The sequence below is a fragment of the Bufo bufo genome, chromosome 9 (genome assembly GCF_905171765.1).
Source record: "Bufo bufo chromosome 9, aBufBuf1.1, whole genome shotgun sequence".
NCBI lineage: Eukaryota > Metazoa > Chordata > Amphibia > Anura > Bufonidae > Bufo > Bufo bufo.
The window spans coordinates 170,063,883-170,082,002 of NC_053397.1; the positions used below are offsets into that span (position 1 = coordinate 170,063,883).

General features: G+C 44.5%; 1 protein-coding gene across 1 annotated transcript in view; it reads left to right on the forward strand.

Moving 5' to 3' along the window:
- The window catches only part of RAC2 (Rac family small GTPase 2), a 99,080-nt gene that overhangs the window by 41,857 nt on the left and 39,103 nt on the right, over positions 1-18,120 (forward strand). The window contains exons 2-5 of the mRNA XM_040406829.1: positions 2,792-2,863; positions 4,827-4,944; positions 7,622-7,684; positions 14,266-14,425. Coding sequence (XP_040262763.1) covers positions 2,792-2,863; positions 4,827-4,944; positions 7,622-7,684; positions 14,266-14,425 — 413 coding nt within the window. The remainder of the gene's footprint in view (positions 1-2,791; positions 2,864-4,826; positions 4,945-7,621; positions 7,685-14,265; positions 14,426-18,120) is intronic.

An 18,120-nucleotide genomic window follows, 5' to 3' on the forward strand; every position in this document is an offset into this window, starting at 1 on the left:
AACGGAATGCATACGGAGTACATTCCGTTTTTTTTGCGGACCCATTGAAATCAATGGTTCCGTATACGGACCGTATACGGACCGCAAAAAACGGCCAGTAAACGGGAAAAAAAAACGGCCGTGTGAAAGAGGCCTAAAGGGGTTTTCTGAGACTTTTTAACTGAGGACCCCCACTGATCAGATACTGATGACCTATCAGTAGTATCTGATCGGTGGGGGCCTGACACCCGGGACCTCCACCGATCAGATGTTTGAGAAGGCACCAGCGCTCACAGTTGCACCACGGCCTTCTCGCAGCTTTGCCTAGGCCATGTGATGTCACGTTCATCGCCACGGTCATGTAGCCTAGGCCAGGGGTAGGCAACCTCTGGCTCCCAGCTGTTGTGAAACTACAACTCCCAGTATGCATACTTGCTCTGCTCTTCTAAGAACTCTCTCATAGAAATGAATGGAGCATGCTGGGAATTGTAGTTTCACAACAGCTGGGAGCCGGAGGTTGCCGACCCCTGGCCTAGGCGAAGCTCAGTCCCATTGAAGTGAGCTGAGCTGCAATACCAAGCACAGCCACTGTACTTGCTGAGCTGAGAGAAGGCCACACTATGGCTGGTTTCACACGTGCGTTGCGGGAACATGCGTGATTTTTCCGTGCGAGTGCAAAACATTGTAATGCGTTTTGCACTCGCGTGAGAAAAATCACGCATGTTTGGTACCCAAACCCGAACTTCTTCACAGTTCGGGCTTGGCATCGGTGTTCTGTAGATTGTATTATTTTCCCTTATAATGTCACTATGTTATAAGGGAAAATAATAAAGATCGGGTCCCCATCTCGATCGTCTCCTAGCAACCGTGCGTGAAAATCGCACCGCATCCGCACTTGCTTGCAGGTGCTTGCGATTTTCATACAGCCCCATTCACTTCTATAGGGCCTGCGTTGCGTGAAACATGCTGCGATTTTCACGAAACGCACAAGTGATGCGTGAAAATCACCGCTCGTGTGCACAGCCCCATAGAAAATGAATGGGTCAGGATTCAGTGCGGGTGCAATGCGTTCAACACACGCATCGCATCCGCGCGGAATACTCGCCCGTGGGAAAGAGGCCTATAAGGGCTCATGCACACAACCGTATGTATTTTGTGATCCGCAAAACACAGATATTTTTGTGGAATGGATATACGGGCATGGAATACACACAGAGTCATTTCCGTTTCAAGCCCTATTGAAATGAATGGTTCCATATACGGACCAGTAAAAAAACGGAACGGAAACGGAAGAAAAATCTGTTTGTGTGCATGAGCCCTAAATACAGTATGAGCAGCCTTATACCAATACCACAGCAGATTACACACCCCTCAGCAGGAGCGTGCCACTTACCACAGGTGATGCACATTGTCAAGCGCGTACCACCGTGGTAGTTGTGTCATCAGGAAGGCGTCTGTCACAATCATGAGCGTGTCAGTGGGGGATAGCGTGATCAGGCTCCTACATAACACTTCCATGGCAACAACTAAAACAGCGCCTCCCGATGATGCGTCACACTACTGTTCGTAACAGATGTGAACTAACCAACAAAATAAATTGATATAATGAATAGTGATGAGCGGCAGGGGCAGTATTCGAATTTGCGATATTTCGCAAATATTTGGGCGAATATTTGTCATAAATTAGTGAATTTGAGAATTCACGATTATTTTCTTGATTGCGAAAATCGTCAATGTATTATTCGCATAACGCGCGCGCAATACAGGCGGGGGTCACTTTTGCTAAGTTTTTCAAGCTGCTAGAAGTTTCCCGAGACTGAAGAAAATGGTTGGCACGGCAGAACATTACAATGGCTTTAAATGCAGATAGAGTTCTCCAATATATTTTCGCAACTGTGCAAATCGGCAATTAATGATGCGAATATTTTGGCGCAATACGTGCAACTTCACATTTTAGCAGGTCTGACTACATATTACTGATTGGTGCACTAAGTATTGTTGTGAACTTGTGACATCACAGCACTATGTCTGCAGCATGTATGTATGGACAGCAGAATCAGCTACACTACATCACTATCTAACCTACACTGACTATCTCCCACCAACTATCTGTATTATATATATAAGCTAACTAACTAACTATCTAATGTAATTAAACAGTAAAGCACAGAGAACAGCAATGACACTGATGTCTCTTGCAGAACTCCATAAAACTACAGAAAATGGCTGCTGGGGAGGTTCTTATATAGTAAGGGGTAGGCAACTTTCCTATTGGTTGCTAGGGATGTTGCTAAGATCAGACAAGACATTGCAGCCTTCTCATTGGCCCACAAGCAAGAAGCAGGGAGGGATCATGTGTTCAAGTAAAAAAATAAAAATCTAGAATATTTGCGAATACGAATATATAGCACTGTATTCTAAATATTCACGAATTCTCGAAGTGGCGATATTTGCGATTAAAATTCGCAAAACGAATATTCGCACCCAACACTAATATTGAATTATAAGTAAAAATATCAACTATGTTACAATCAGATTGCTTGCAGTTTAACCAGCAGTATGAACGTATGTAACTATTAGAGCATTTCAAGCTGTCCTGTAATTACTAGTGTTTTTACACACATTTTAATGTGTGCTATTTATTACTCTTTACCTTCTATTAACTCATAACACGATAAAGGCTAAGGGTGGGAGTTGAATCCATGTAGGCACGAGTCTGACCTTGAAGAACCTATTTCCCAGTGAAGGGTGGTCTGCATATGGCCTGCTTGCAGTATAGAAGTGACATGATACCTTTGTTTCTCCCTTATAGAGCTGTGGGAAAAACATGTCTGCTCATCAGTTACACAACCAACGCTTTCCCTGGAGAATATATCCCGACCGTGTAAGTACGACCTTTCACTCACCTCCACCTTAGTAGGAATACAGAATCGAGGATTAATCTCTGCCCTTTTGAACTGACACAGTGAGATTTGTTTTGTTTGGTAAAGTCCCATAAAACATATGGAGATCTAAAACCTAAATCATCCTGTAAATTGTGACGAAAATGTTTGTAATTAACCCACAGTTCGCCCTTATGCATGCTCTGATGGCTTCTTCTGCTTAGCTTACTTTATTGGTGACTATGCTGTCCATGCTTATTAAAGACACAATGCATTGGGGGGAGATTTATCAAAGCCGGTGTAAAGGAAAACTGGCTTAGTTGCCCATAGCAACCAATCAGATTCAACTTTTAATTTTCAAAAGCAGCTCTGAAAAATGGGTGGAGTCTAATTACTTGCTAAAGGCAACCAAGGATAGCTTTATATTAGCGTTTTAGAGCACCGGCAAGGAACAGCCTGCCGGAGCTCTATGGATCTAGCATTGCTGGAAGCCGCCTGAATGTCCGTCGGACTCTATTAACTGTAATGGGGACTGCTGAAGATTATAGTTAATGGGACCGGCTGGCATTCAGGCAGCTTCCGGCAGTGCCAGATCCAGAGAGCTCCAGCCGCCTGCCTCCAGAGCTCTCAGACACCAGTATGAAGTTATCCTTAGTGGTGCAGTGCGAGACTTAAACCTAGTGGTGTAAAAAGAGTAGTCAGACAGAAAGAAGTCAGACACTCGGTTCCCCCGCCGATCAGCAGTTTGAGAAGACAGCGGCGCTCCAGCAGCGGCGCTCCAGCAGCGCCGCGGCCTTCTCACTGTTTACCGCTGGCTGAGTGACGTCACGGCTTGTATCAACTGGCCTGGGCGCGGCCAAGCTCCATTCAAGGGAACGGAGCTTAGCTGTGCCCAGACCAGTGATACTAGTCGTGACATCAGTGGGCCAGCTGGAGCGCCGCTGCTTTCTCAAACAGCTGATCGGCGGGGGTCCCTGGTGTCGGACCCCCGCCGATCCTCTGGATAGATCATCAGTTTAAACAAAGTGCAGAACCCCTTTAACTTTTAAGGGTCACTGAGTTTTCATAATACCTTTTCATATGTCATAGAGAAAAATGAAATGTTTTGATCGGTGGAGATCTGAATGCTGATATCCCCACCAATTCTTAGAACGAGGAAAGAGAAAAGCTCACATATGTCTCTATGACATATCAAAAGTGAACCTTTAAAGGGGTTGTCTCACTTCAGCAAATGGCACTTATCATGTAGAGAAAGTTAATACAAGGCACTTACTAATATAATGTGATTGTCCATATTGCCTTCTCTGGATTCATTTTTCCATCACATGATACACTGCTCATTTCCATGGTTACGACCACCCTGTGATCCATGAGTGGTGGCCGTGCTTGCACACTATAGGAAAAAGCACCAGCCTAGGTGCGCTCCCACGGGCCCCGGCCACCAGAGAGGCTGGCGCTTTTTCCTATAGTGTGCAAGCACCGCCACCACTGATGGATCACAGGGTGGTTGTAACCATGGAAACAAGCAGTGTATAATGTGATCGAAAAATAAATCCAGCCAGCAAAGGAAGCAATATAGATAATGACAATACATTAGTAAGTGCCTTGTATTAACTTTCTCTACATGATAAATGCCACTTGCTAAAGCGACACAACCCCTTTAAGGAGGAGGCTACACGGTGACTTTGGCTGTGTCCCATATTATGTGGCCAAAGATCACAGTATCCCATTGCTACTGCATTGCATCTAGAGAAAGTGAATGGTGCCCTGCAAGTTGATGCAATTGCAACTTGACATGTTAGCAGATTCTTTGGATTTTAGTCTAATATTTATGGGGACAATTCCAACAGTTGCTTCATGTCTGCAATCCATGGAAAAAAAGATCAAACATAATGTATTCCCAAACTACTAAATCTTTGTTCCCCTGGAAAAGATGAGCATGTAACTATGGCCATTCTTTAACAGGTTCGATAACTACTCAGCAAATGTCATGGTGGACAGTAAACCAGTGAATCTGGGATTATGGGACACAGCAGGACAGGAGGACTACGATCGCCTGAGACCACTTTCATACCCACAGACGGTAAGAATCTTCTGGCAGATGATAATATATAGGACAGTCACTTTTGCAGTGCGCTCCAAGTTCTCACAGAATTAATCTGAAATAAAGTGGCCTATTTTTTTAATCAAAATCAAGGCAATAAAAATGGCACCCTTTTCCATAGCAACCAATGTTATCATCATTTATTTGTACAATAGGTCTCCATAAAAGTGTGAGCAGCAACCCCTTAAAGGGGTTATACCAGGCATTTAAAATTATTTTACTAACTTATCTGGAGGACTCTCCTCCCTTTCTGTGGGTGGGCAGCAAATCATCCAGCACCTGCATATCCCAAGATGCAACCCCATACTCCCTTTTGAACAAAAGTAGCCCCCTTACATGTTGCCCAAGAGAGAGAGTTGGTATGTAATGCCATATTTCTATGAATTTAGATGAATGAAAAGTGCGTGGGTTGGGTCACTATGAGATCACTACACCCGCACTGAGAGGAAGGAAGAAGCAGGGAAGCTACTGAGCGTAATAGTCCACCACTGAATGCAAACAAAGGTGGACCAGGGGGATAAACAGCAGGGAGCGCTACCGGAGAAATAAATGTACCAAAAAATGAAAAAAATATATATATTTTAATGGCAATAATACTTTATTTGAAATGCCCTATCCATTGCATAGTGATAACCTCTTTAAGAATAAAGCTACAAAGTGAGGTAAATCACATTCCGACAAATTGACAAGTGACTTTTTTTATTATTCCCTATAGAGAAAATGTCAAATGCATCTTGTGACTGCTGCAAATATTGCAAACCATATATATATATATATATATATATATACAGTCCTGATCAAAAGTTTAAGACCACTTGAAAAATGGCAAAAAAATCATATTTAGCATGGCTGGATCTTAACAAGGTTCCAAGTAAAGCTTCAACATGCAACAAGAAGAAATGGGAGTGAGACAAAACATTTTTTGAGCATTCAATTTAATGAAAACAACGAATAAACTGAAACAGGCTGTTTTTCAGCTGATCAAAAGTTTAGGACCACACCTCCAAAAAAAACTAAACCCCCCCAAAACAGAAATCCAACTTCCAAACATGAACTCAGTAATGAGTAGCTCCGCCGTTATTGTTTATCACTTCAAAAATTCGTTTCGGCATGCTTGATGCAAGTGTTTCCATGAGGTGAGTGGGAACATTTCTCTAAGTGGTGAAGACGGCCGCACGAAGGCCATCTACTGTCTGGAACTTTTGTCCATTTTTGTAAACTTCCCTTGCCATCCATCCCCAAAGGTTCTCAATTGGATTTAGATCAGGGGAACACGCAGGATGGGCCAAAAGAGTGATGTTATTCTCCTGGAAGAAGTCCCTTGTCCTGCGGGCATTGTGTACTGTAGCGTTGTCCTGTTGAAAAACCCAGTCGTTACCACACAGACGAGGGCCCTCAGTCATGAGGAATGCTCTCTGCAACATCTGGACATATCCAGCGGCCGTTTGACGCCCCTGCACTTCCTGAAGCCCCATTGTTCCACTGAAGGAAAAAGCACCCCAGACCATTATGGCGTCCCTCCACTGTGGCGCGTAGAAAACATCTCAGGTGGGATCTGCTTGTCATGCCAGTAACGTTGGAAACCATCAGGACCATCAAGGTTAAATTTTTTATCATCAGAGAATAAAACTTTCTTCAACCTTTGAATGTCCCATGTTTGGTGCTCTCTTGCAAAGTCCAAACGAGCAGTTCTGTGGCGTTCAAGGAGACGAGGTATTTGAAGAAATTTTTTGTTTTTGAACCCCTTCAGTCTCAGATGGCATCTGACGGTTATGGGGCTGCAGTCAGCACCAGTAAGGGCCTTAATTTGGGTCGAGGCTCGTCCAGTGTCTTGACGGACAGCCAATTGGATCCTCCGGCTCAGTGCTGATGAAATTTTTTTGGGTCTTCCACTTGACTTTTTTGTTCCATAACCATCAGGATCATTTAAGAAATTCCAAATTACTGTCTTACTGCGTCCCACCTCAGCAGCGATGGCGCTCTGTGAGAGACCCTGCTTATGCAGTTCAACAACCCGAGCACGTTCAAAAAGGGAGAGTTTTTTTGCCTTTACAATCACAACGTGTGACTACCTGACCGAAAATGACAATGAATCCACATCTTTGCACAGATTTGGCCGTTTAAAGGCATGTGGTCCTAAAATTTGGATCAGCTGACAAACAGCCTGTTTCAGTTTAATCGTTTTTTTCATCTAATTGAATGCTCAAAAAATGTTTTGTCTCACTCTCATTTCTTCTTGTTGCATGTTGAAGCTCTACTTGGAACCTTGTTAAGATCCAACAATGTAAAATAAGATTTTTTGCCATTTTTCAAGTGGTCTTAAACTTTTGATCAGGACTGTATATATATTTTTTATATTTCTCAAATTTTTCATGTACTATATTGGACAATCTTATATATTTCTTGTAGTTCTCCTCCTGGGAACCAGAATGTTACCTGCACAACAGAGCTGCTAAGAAGAATTTTATAGATTGAGGAACGGTCACGCCAGTGGCCACATTAGTAAAACCTCATTTGTCACCTTGAACCGATGACCCTAAACAACCCTTTGAAGTGCCAACCTTTGTGTATATGAATTGCAGATGCTAACAGTATATCGCTCCAGCAAAAATTGTCACGTCAAAGCGAATGTGAAATCATTTTCTTTTTCTTGTAGGATGTTTTTCTCATATGTTTTTCATTGGTGAGTCCAGCATCCTATGAAAATGTGCGGGCAAAGGTGAGAGCATTTATACTTTCATGTATTAACCTATATTGAGTGATATATGCAAAATACCAACAATACAAAAAATAGTGTGTAATGCAAATAAGTAAATTGATACTCCGGAGCTGGCAGAGGTTAAAGGGGTTGTCCATTGGGATAAAACCCACTGCCCTCACTAATCCCTTGCCACTGCAGTTCCAATAGTCTGTGCTTCCTGTTCCTGGCATGACACACAATCACTGGCTGCAGTGGTGAGGCGCCCCAACCTGTGATTGGCTGATCTCCAGGCATTTCCAGCTAGGACCACTAAGTGGAAGCCAGTGGGGACCCAGTAAGCATTGGAATGGCAGGGAATCGATGAGACAAATAATGCTTTGTTTTGAAAAAAACATCCCCCCCATATAACAAAATGTATTCCACTAGGCAACTTCTTTAAAGGGACAGCCCAAGGTTTTGATATTGATGACCTATCCTTAGGTTTGGTCATCAATCTGCCACTCACATTGATCAGCTGTTTGAAGAGAACATGGCACTCCAGTAGGCGCTGTAGCCTATTCCTAGGCTATGGAGGCCATATTCCTCCTCCTGGAAAGGTGCAAAGAGGCTGCAGTGCTCACCAGAGTGCCGCAGCTTCCTCCAACAGCTGATCGGCGGGGTGTCGGATCCCCTGCTGATCTGATACTGAAGACATATCCTGAGGAAAGGTCATCAATGTTAAACACCAGGAAAACACCTTTAAGGACTGGAGTCCTGGCAGCTATATCACATAAGAGTGTTTGTGTCACGGCCTCGGTGTGTGCCGTGACATTTTCGCCGCTCATGCTGGTTGCCGGTGGCAACTTGTTTTTATGCATGTGTGTGCGCTTTCCCTTTTAGGATGTTTCCTTTCCCTGCTTTGGTGTGCACAGGGTTAAGGTGTGCTTGGTAAGTGTGGTGGGTGAGACCTCAGGCCTCCTATATGTTGGTGTGGTGGAGCCTGAGTGTCAGTTTGGTTGTTTGTCAGCTTGGTATGGAGCTCTGCTCCTGGGCTGAATGATACTGTCTGTGTGAGCTATCCTTATTTGTTATTTTGTATTTCTTGCTTTGTCTGTTGGCCCCTCCGGTGTGTTTCAGTCATTCCTCCCCCCACCTGGTGTATGTAGTTATGGTGCGGGTTTTGCTTGGAGGTTTGATTGTTGTATGAGGCTCCGAAAGGGGCGGGCTTTCCCGGAGGGGTTTAAGCGAAGACTCGCCTGTGGGCTTTTCCAGCTTGGAGCCACCTTCCATCATGGCTATGGCAGGTAAGTGAGGATTGCATAGTTATGTTACTGTGTAACTTACCTGCCGTACTGTTTAGCCCATGGCCTTCTATCCTGCTTGCCACTGGGCCGTTTTAGACACCATTCATCCGTGGTGTTGGATGAATGGGTGGTCTCTGCCCTGTCATTAGGCCTAGGGCTTTGTAGGGATAGTAGGGTCAAAGGTCGAGAGCATGAGCCCCCTTACCTTCTGAGGAGTCTAAGGTGAGTTCAGGGTTGTGCTAGGTGGTGACCTACTCCCTGTTCCTTCCTATCTGGCATTGCAGTCTCTGCCTTTGCACTGTGGGGGGTTTTCCCCACTCCCCGCCGTGACAGTTTGATTATTACAACTAGGAATGAACGAATTGATTTTGGATGAAACATCCGAAGTCGATTCGCATAAAAGTTCGTTACAATACTGTACAGGGCAGAAGCTCCGTACAGTATTAGAATGTATTGGCTCCGATGAGCCGAAGTTATTGCTTCGCGAAGTCTCGCGAGACTTTGGGTAATAACTTCATAAATTAATTAGTACTGTAAAAAAAAACATTTCCTAAACTCGGGTTCGGTATCTTTATTCCACATTTATACAGATATATATTGCTGATATTTCCTTATTATTAAAGGTGAATATAATTGTGACCCTTTTTCGTGACCTTAATCTCAGTGAAACTGAATTGCAGGGAATATCTTCTGCATCCTCCAGCAAACAGACATGTTTGTATTTTCATTTTCTATTGATTGCTCTATGGAATAATCAATCTGATTGTTTATCATTGGCCACAGCTGTCGGCACCATGTTATTGAATCATTCTTCGTGTTGTCACGCACATCTCCAATTTTGGTCAGGTGATACAAAATTTGTTTGAATCATGATCAGCTTTTCAACAATTCCAGATTTACAGCTTTTAATAATTCAGGAATAATTGCCTCTAGCCAAGAGGAGGCACATCATCATTTTTCATTTACCCCCAGCTTTACATAGAAAAATCTCGAACAGTGGCTGATCTGTGATAGGCAAAGCCTTTTTTTTGTGCATTCATTTAATTTTCTTTAAAAATATTTTTGCGGTTTTAAAATAATATTATTGATGTATTATAAGATGGTTGCTAACCATTTTAGAGACACCAAGGAAATGACAAAGACTTTTGTTAGGGCTTGTTCACATTTATCTAACATTTAATGGGAGTCAGTTATCTTAATTTTGCCTTTTAAGTGAATTCCAATAGACGCTTAAAGGGGTTGTGTCACTTCCACAAATACCATTTATTATGTAGAGAAAGTTAAAGGGGTTGTCTCACTTCAGTAAGTGGCATTTATCATGTAGAGAAAGTTAATACAAGGCACTTACTAATGTATTGTGATTCTCCATATTGCTTCCTTTGCTGGCTGGATTCATTTTTCCATCACATTATACACTGCTCATTTCCATGGTTACAGACCACCCTGCAATCCATCAGTGGTGGTCGTGCTTGCACAATATAGGTAAAAGCACTAGCCTATGTGCGCTTCCATGGTCCCGGCCACCAGAGAGGCTAATGCTTTTTCCTATAGTGTGCAAGCATCACCACCACTGATGGATTGTAGGGTGATCTGTAACCATGGAAATGAGCAGTGTATAATGTGATGGAAAAATGAATCCGGACAGCGAAGGAAGCAATATGGACAATCACAATACATTAGTAAGTGTCTTTTATTAACTTTCTCTACATAATAAATGCCACTTACTGAAGTGAGACAACCCCTTTAATATAAACCACTTACTAATGTATTGTCATTATCTATATTGCTTTCTTTGCTGGCTGGATTCCTTTTTCCATCACATTATACACTGCTCATTTCCATGGTTACGACCACCCTGCAGTCCATCAGTGGTGGTCGTGCTTGCACACTATAGAAAAAAGCACGAGCTTAAGTGCGCTCCCATGGTCCCGGACAATAGAGAGGCTGGCACTTTTTCCTATAGTGTGCAAGCATGAGCACCGATGATGGACTGCAGGGTGGGCGGTTCCATGGGAAAAAGCAGTGTATAATGTGATGGAAAAATGAATCCAGCCAGCAAAGGAAGCAATATGGATAATAACAATATATTAGTAAGTGCCTTGCATTAATTTTATCTACATAATAAATGCCACTTGCTGAAGTGAGACAACCCATTTAAACATAATTTAAAACAGAGGATGAGGGTGGTGGTAGTATGGTGACTAGTTCAGCTCCAGTGCTCCACTAGGCCACAAGTGCAGTGATGGGAGGAGCGCATCCTTTCTTCCCCACGGGGCACACTATCGACTTGGATGGCTCCTGCCTGGTGGTGGGTGGCGTTTCCTTAATGGCGAATGGACGGGTAGCAGGGTGTAAGGCAGGATTATGGAAGAGGGCATGCCAGTGGATGAAGGCAATGACTAGGCCAGCTTGGTTATAACAAGAAGCAGTCTCTTTACTGACATTAACAAGTAGCACAGTGCAAACAAAGGGAATAGGCAGAATTCCCAATTGACCAAGGGCATTCATTTTTTTCTTACTATTTTTCTACAATGAGCAACTGCAGAGTGCAGTCCTAGAATGGATGGCTAGTTTGTCTCATTAGTGTAGAAGGGCACCAGAAGGATATACCTCAAACCACATGCAGTGAGGTCCACAGCCAAAAATGTGTGTTTCTGTATATTTCTGACTGACTTTCTAGTCCAAGCACTGTCCCTTCTTTAATGGCCCTCAACCTTCTGCAAAAAGTCTGTTCTGTTCTGCCTCAGATGTTGGTTCTTAGCACAGTTGCTTTAGGCTACTTTCACACTGGCGTTTTGGCTTTCTGTTTGTGAAATCCGTTCAGGGCTCTCCCAAGCGGTCCAAAATGGATCAGTTTTGCCCTAATGCATTCTGAATGGAAAAGGATCTGCTCAGAATGCATCAGTTTGCCTCCGATCTGTCTCCATTCCGCTCTGGAGGCGGATACCAGAACACTGCTTGCAGCATTTGGTGTTCGTCTGACGACACTGAGCCAAACGGATCCGTCCTGACTTACAATGTAAGTCAATGGGGACGGATACGTTTTCTCTGACACAATCTGGCACAATAGAAAACGGATCTGTCTCCTATTGACTTTCAATGGAGTTCATGACGGATCCGTCTTGGCTATGTTACAGATAATACAAACGGATCCGTTCATGACGGATGCATGCGGTTGTGTTATTGTAACGGATCCGTTTTTTGCAGATCCATGACTGATCTGCCCAAAACGCGAGTGTGAAAGTAGCCTTACACTGACAGGGGGATGGTGTCTCCCTGAGGAAGATTTTTTTTCCTGCTTATCTTCAACTTGACACACCAGCAACCACATACACATCTTCTCTCTTTGCTTACTTGCCTGGAACTTACTAATCAGGGGGCAGGGACAGCCCACTACCTGGCAGCTGTAATAAGGACAGCCAGTTTCCTTCCCATATACAGCCTTTTGGAATACAAGTCCATAATAAAACTACCTTCACCATTTATACCATTGAAAGCGCATACTTAGCATCACAGAAAGGATCCAAGTGCCCAGGTGGGCATATTCTTTTTTCAAAGTACCCAGGCCCACTAACCCTAACCAATCCCAGATCCTCCCCTTGCTCTGTAATATCCTTCCCATCTCATTCCGATGCCACTGTTCCCTGCATCCAAATCTCGTACAGATGCATCTGTGCATTACAATACATATCATAGGAAGCTGACTATTGTTACATGCAATCATGGCACAATACAAAGATTCCCATGCACAGCAATTTTTTATACTCTCCTAGGAAGATGGAAACCAGTTGACCGCCCCCCCCCCCCCCCCCCCCACTGCATTAAAGAGAAAATAATAACTAGGTTACAGAAAAAGTTAAAAGTAGACCATTATTGGGGGTGCATCTAAATATGGTCCTAGGGAAAAACAGCCCTGCATGAAATGTTATCCTACCTGGAGCCAACAATACTTGTCACCTAAATCAGACATCTCATGCAATTTTCCTACACTTAAGGCTACATGCACGCGACCGTTCTGTTTTTTGCGGTCCGCAAACCACGGATCCACAAAAAACAGAAGCTGCCCGTGTGCCTTCCGCAATTTACGGAACGGGTGGCCCATTGTAGAAATGCCTATTCTTGTCCGGAAAACGGACAAGAATAGGACATGCTATATTTCTTTATCTTTTGCGGCCCCATTGAAGCGAATGGGTCCGCACCCAAGCCACAAAAACTGCGGCTCGGATGCTTACCCGAAAAACGGTTGTGTGCATGAAGCCTAAGTCAAGTGGTCAATGGATGTGATGATTGAAAGGTTGGACAATGAATTGTCTTCATCAGTCATCCTGTTGATTTTAATGTAAAAGGCCTCATGCATACAACCGTTTTTCGGGTCCGCATCCGAGCTGCAGTTTTTGCGTCTTGGGTGCGGACCCATTCACTTCAGTGGGGCCGCAAAAGATGCGGACAGCACTCCGTGTGTTGTCCGCATCCGTTGCTCCGTTCCGTGGCCCCGCAAAAAAAATATAGCATGTCCTATTCTTGTCCGTTTTGCGGACAAGAATAGGCATGTCTACAGGCACACGGGCGGCTTCCGTTTTTTCGGATCCGTGGTTTGCGGACCACAAAAAAACGGCACGGTCGTGTGCTTGTAGCCAAAGTCAGTGAAAAAAAATCCATGTACTTTAAAGGCAACGTTAAATCCAATGAAAAAAAGATTGCTGGGCATAAAACATCCCCCAGTTCTTTTCAGCAATTTTATTAAAATGTGTTTGGTTCAAATTTAAACTTTTTTTAGTCATTTCCCTGCATTCTATAAGTGTCAATAGAGGGTGCCTTATAATTTTACTGATAATTTCCTCAGAATGCACGATAGCTAGTATCCACATATTTGGAAAAGCTTACATTTTTGCGAATATATATTTAGCGTATACCTATGGATGACCAATGCTATCAAAATTGGCCCATTTATTGCCTCTATTACAATCTGGGGATTCCTTTGCAATATTGTTTGCTCTGTCCACATGAACAACAAAGAAACATATGGCACCGTCATAAAATAAGAATTAGTAGGTCAGTCAGTGCTCCAAGGATACATAAAAATCCATGGGTTGATTACACTCTTCTAAGCACCACAATGGGGTGCTAATGCTGGCTTAAATGAATCCTGAACTTTCATATTTCCTTGGAGCATTTTATTGGGTTTCAGCTGGAGGTAAGTTTGCAAGCTCATAAGCTATCAGAATTTTCTATATCACTAGCATTTTTACCAATAGAATTTCGGTTGGTATTTATTGAATGAATAAATGATTGATTTATCCTTTTTATCCTTTACAGTGGTTTCCAGAAGTCAGACACCATTGCCCAAGTACCCCGATAATCCTCGTTGGAACCAAGCTTGATCTACGTGACGACAAAGAAACTATTGAGAAGCTTAAAGAAAAGAAGCTGGCCCCAATTTCTTACCCACAGGGCTTGGCCCTAGCCAAGGAAATTGGTAAGGTTCTACCGCTGAGGGTAGTGAACTGAGTGAATATACTTTTTCTAATAAAACAAATGAAAGGGCAGTTTGGTACAGAAAGTCCAATGACCGTGTCTACATGTGGTAGGAGACCTGACCATACATGCTTATAATCTTCAGGGAACAGATACAAGTGTTCCGGGAAAGGAGTAAACACACATTTAACCAAGCAGTTCATCTTGGCTCATCTTCTAGAAGTTTCTGTACCTTCACAGATGCTTTTTATAAACTATTGACCATAATATTTGACACTCCGCACCCACTTGGTTCTGATAATGAAGAGGACAAGGATTTGGTAAATGTCTGCTTCCAAGAAGAATTTTGTTATGTTTCTTCACAAAGAATGACAGGGAATCGTTTCTTTCTCAAAAAGTGGCAATGCATTTTTAAAGGGAGTCTGTCACCTACTTTGAGCGTTTTAGACCGCTCATATCATGTTATAGCACAGTTGCACAACATAAAAATAGTACCTCTCTTGTGTCTGTCCCACATCCACAAACTGAAAAAAAAAAACACTTTATAAAGTTATGCAGATTAGGACCCGCAGTACCCATGCCCCTCTCTTCTTAGAGTCCTCTGGCCCGCTCTCCTCTCCTACTTCATCCTCCCCCTCTGGCTTAGAGATCTTGTTCAAGTGCCTGGCCCGCTGCGCATGAGCACTGTTAAGATCAGTGCCTCTGCCCATAGTGGGCAGAGCAGTGCGCATGTGCGAACCCAGCTGTGACCGGAGCTAGCACAAGATCTCTAAGCCAGAGGAGAAGGATGAAGTAGAAGATGAGGGCTAGCCAGAGGACTCCAAGGGGAGCGGTTATGCTGGCACATCAGAGAGGGGCCTGGGCACTTGCGGCCATAACGCCGCCCCTGGGCACTTGTAGGAACTAATCTGCATATCTTTATAAAGTGAGATTTTGAGAGATTTAGGCCCCTGTCACCCAGGCACAGCAGGGGTTCATTCACGGCAAAAGGGGGTTCTTGTCACCCAGCAATAGAACAGAGGATTTTGAGAGATTTAGGCCCCTGTCACCCAGGCACATCAGGGGTTTGTATACGCCAAAAATGGTAAAATGTCACCTGACAATTGAAAATAAGAATTTTTTCAATTTAGGGCACTAAAATTGGCACTTTTTTGCATTAAAATGGCTCTAAAATAGTCCTTGAAAAGGCTAGAGGGATGTAAAAGGCAGTAAAATGTGCTTAAGAGCATGGCAACTGCTCTGCAAACAAATGTGGATAGGGAAATAACTTAAAATGAAATAAAATAACGAAAAATTACAAATTATTAACCTGCAACTCAGAGAAGGAGGTGGATATGGAGTCGTAGGTTGAGGAGGCGGTGAATGTGGTGTTGTAGGTGGAGGCAGCAATGGAGGAGGAGGAGGCCTCCTGCTAACACGCTCCATATCAGCAGTTGGGGCCGGTTGTTGCGGCGAGGTGACAAAGCTTTTCCATATGTCGGCCATGCTAACCCTGCCTTCTGAGGTGCTGGCGCTGACACAGCTGCGTTGGCGACCTCTTCCTCCTCCCCTGCCTTCGCCTTGTGCTTCCACTTGTCCCCTGGCGTCAGTCAGGAATGCTCTGAGGAGCGCGTCTACCAGCGGGCGCCTGTAGTCGCGCATCTTCCGATCACGCTCCAGTGAGGGAATTAAGGATGGCACATTGTCTTTGTAACAGGAATCCAGCAGGGTGGCCACCCAGTAGTCAGCACACGTTAAAAAATGTGGGCAACTCTGCAGTCGTTGCGCAGGCACTGCAGCATGTAGTCGCTCATATGTGCCAGGCTGCCCAGAGGTAAGGACAAGCTGTCCTCTGTGGGAGGCGTATTGTCTGCGTCCTCCGTATCCCCCAAGCCATGCACCAGTGATGGGCCCGAGCTGCGTTAAATACCACCCCGCTGTGAACATGCTTCATCCCCATCCTCCTCCTAATCCTCCTCCAGTAGTGGGCCCTGGCTGGCCAAATTTGTACCTGGCCTCTGCATTTGCAAAAATCCTCTTTCTGAGCCACTTCTAAAAGACTGGCCTGAAAGTGTTAGAGATGACCCCTCTTCCTCCTCCTCGTCCTGGGCCACATCCTCTTCCATCATCGCCCTAAGTGTTTTCTCAAGGAGACATAGAAGTGGTATTGTAACGCTGATAACGGCGTCATCGCCACTGGCCATGTTGGTGGAGTACTCGAAACAGCACAACAGGGCACACAGGTCTCGCATGGAGGCCCAGTCATTGTTGGTGAAGTGGTGCTGTTCCGCAGTGCGACTCACCCGTGCGTGCTGCAGCTGAAACTCCACTATGGCCTGCTCGTACAGTCTCTCCAGCATGTGTAAGGTGGAGTTCCACCTGGTGGGCACGTCGCATATGAGGCGGTGAGCGGGAAGGCCGAAGTTACGCTGTAGAGCAGACAGCCCAGCGGCAGCAGGATGAGAACGCCGGAAGCGCGCACAGACTGCCCGCATTTTATGCAGCAGCTCTGACATGTCGGGGTAGTTGTAAATGAATTTCTGCACCACCAAATTCAGCACATAGAAACATAGAAACATAGAAACATAGAATGTGTCGGCAGATAAGAACCATTTGGCCCATCTAGTCTGCCCAATATACTGAATACTATGGATAGCCCCCGGCCCTATCTTATATGAAGGATGGCCTTATGCCTATCCCATGCATGCTTAAACCCCTTCACTGTATTTGCAGCTACCACTTCTGCAGGAAGGCTATTCCATGCATCCACTACTCTCTCAGTAAAGTAATACTTCCTTATATTACTTTTAAACCTTTCCCCTCTAATTTAAAACTGTGTCCTCTTGTGGTAGTTTTTCTTCTTTTAAATATGCTCTCCTCCTTTACCGAGTTGATTCCCTTTATGTATTTAAAAGTTTCTATCATATCCCCTCTGTCTCTTCTTTCTTCCAAGCTATACATATTAAGGTCCTTTAACCTTTCCTGGTAAGTTTTATCCTGCAATCCATGTACTAGTTTAGTAGCTCTTCTCTGAACTCTCTCTAGAGTATCTATATCAGAGCCTGAAGCGAGGCATTAACGTTCTGAACCTTAGCACAACCTGCATGACCAGGCATCTACATGCAAGACACGGGCTGCAGTTGAGTAAGCACCTTCAAAAACAAGAAAGGGCTCAGGCCCCTCCTGCTCCCTCTTCTGCTGCTGCCTCTGCCTCCAGGGAAGGGATGTGCGTCAAACCGGCTAGTCCCAGAGCTGCAACGAGATTTTGCCCATTATCGCACACCACCAGGCCGGGCTTGAGGCCCACTAGCAGCAACCACTCATCGGTCTGTTGTTCTATACCCCGCCACAACTCCTGCACATCAGTTTCAGAATGGCCTGCTGACGTTTACCCCGGGCTGTGCTGAAGTTGGTGGTGAAGGTCTGTCTCTGACCGGATGAGGAGGTGGTAGAAGAGGAGGAGGAAGCAGAGTAGGAAGAGGAGGCAACAGGAGGCAAAGAATGATGCCCTGCGATCCTTGGCGGCGGAAGGACGTGCGCCAAACAGCTCTCCGCCTGGGGCCCAGCCGCCACTACATTTACCCAGTGTGCAGTTATGGAGATATAGCGTCCCTGGCCGTGCTTACTGGTCCACGTATCTGTGGTTAGGTGGACCTTGCCACAGATGGCGTTGCACAGTGCACACTTGATTTTATCCATTACTTGGTTGTGCAGGGA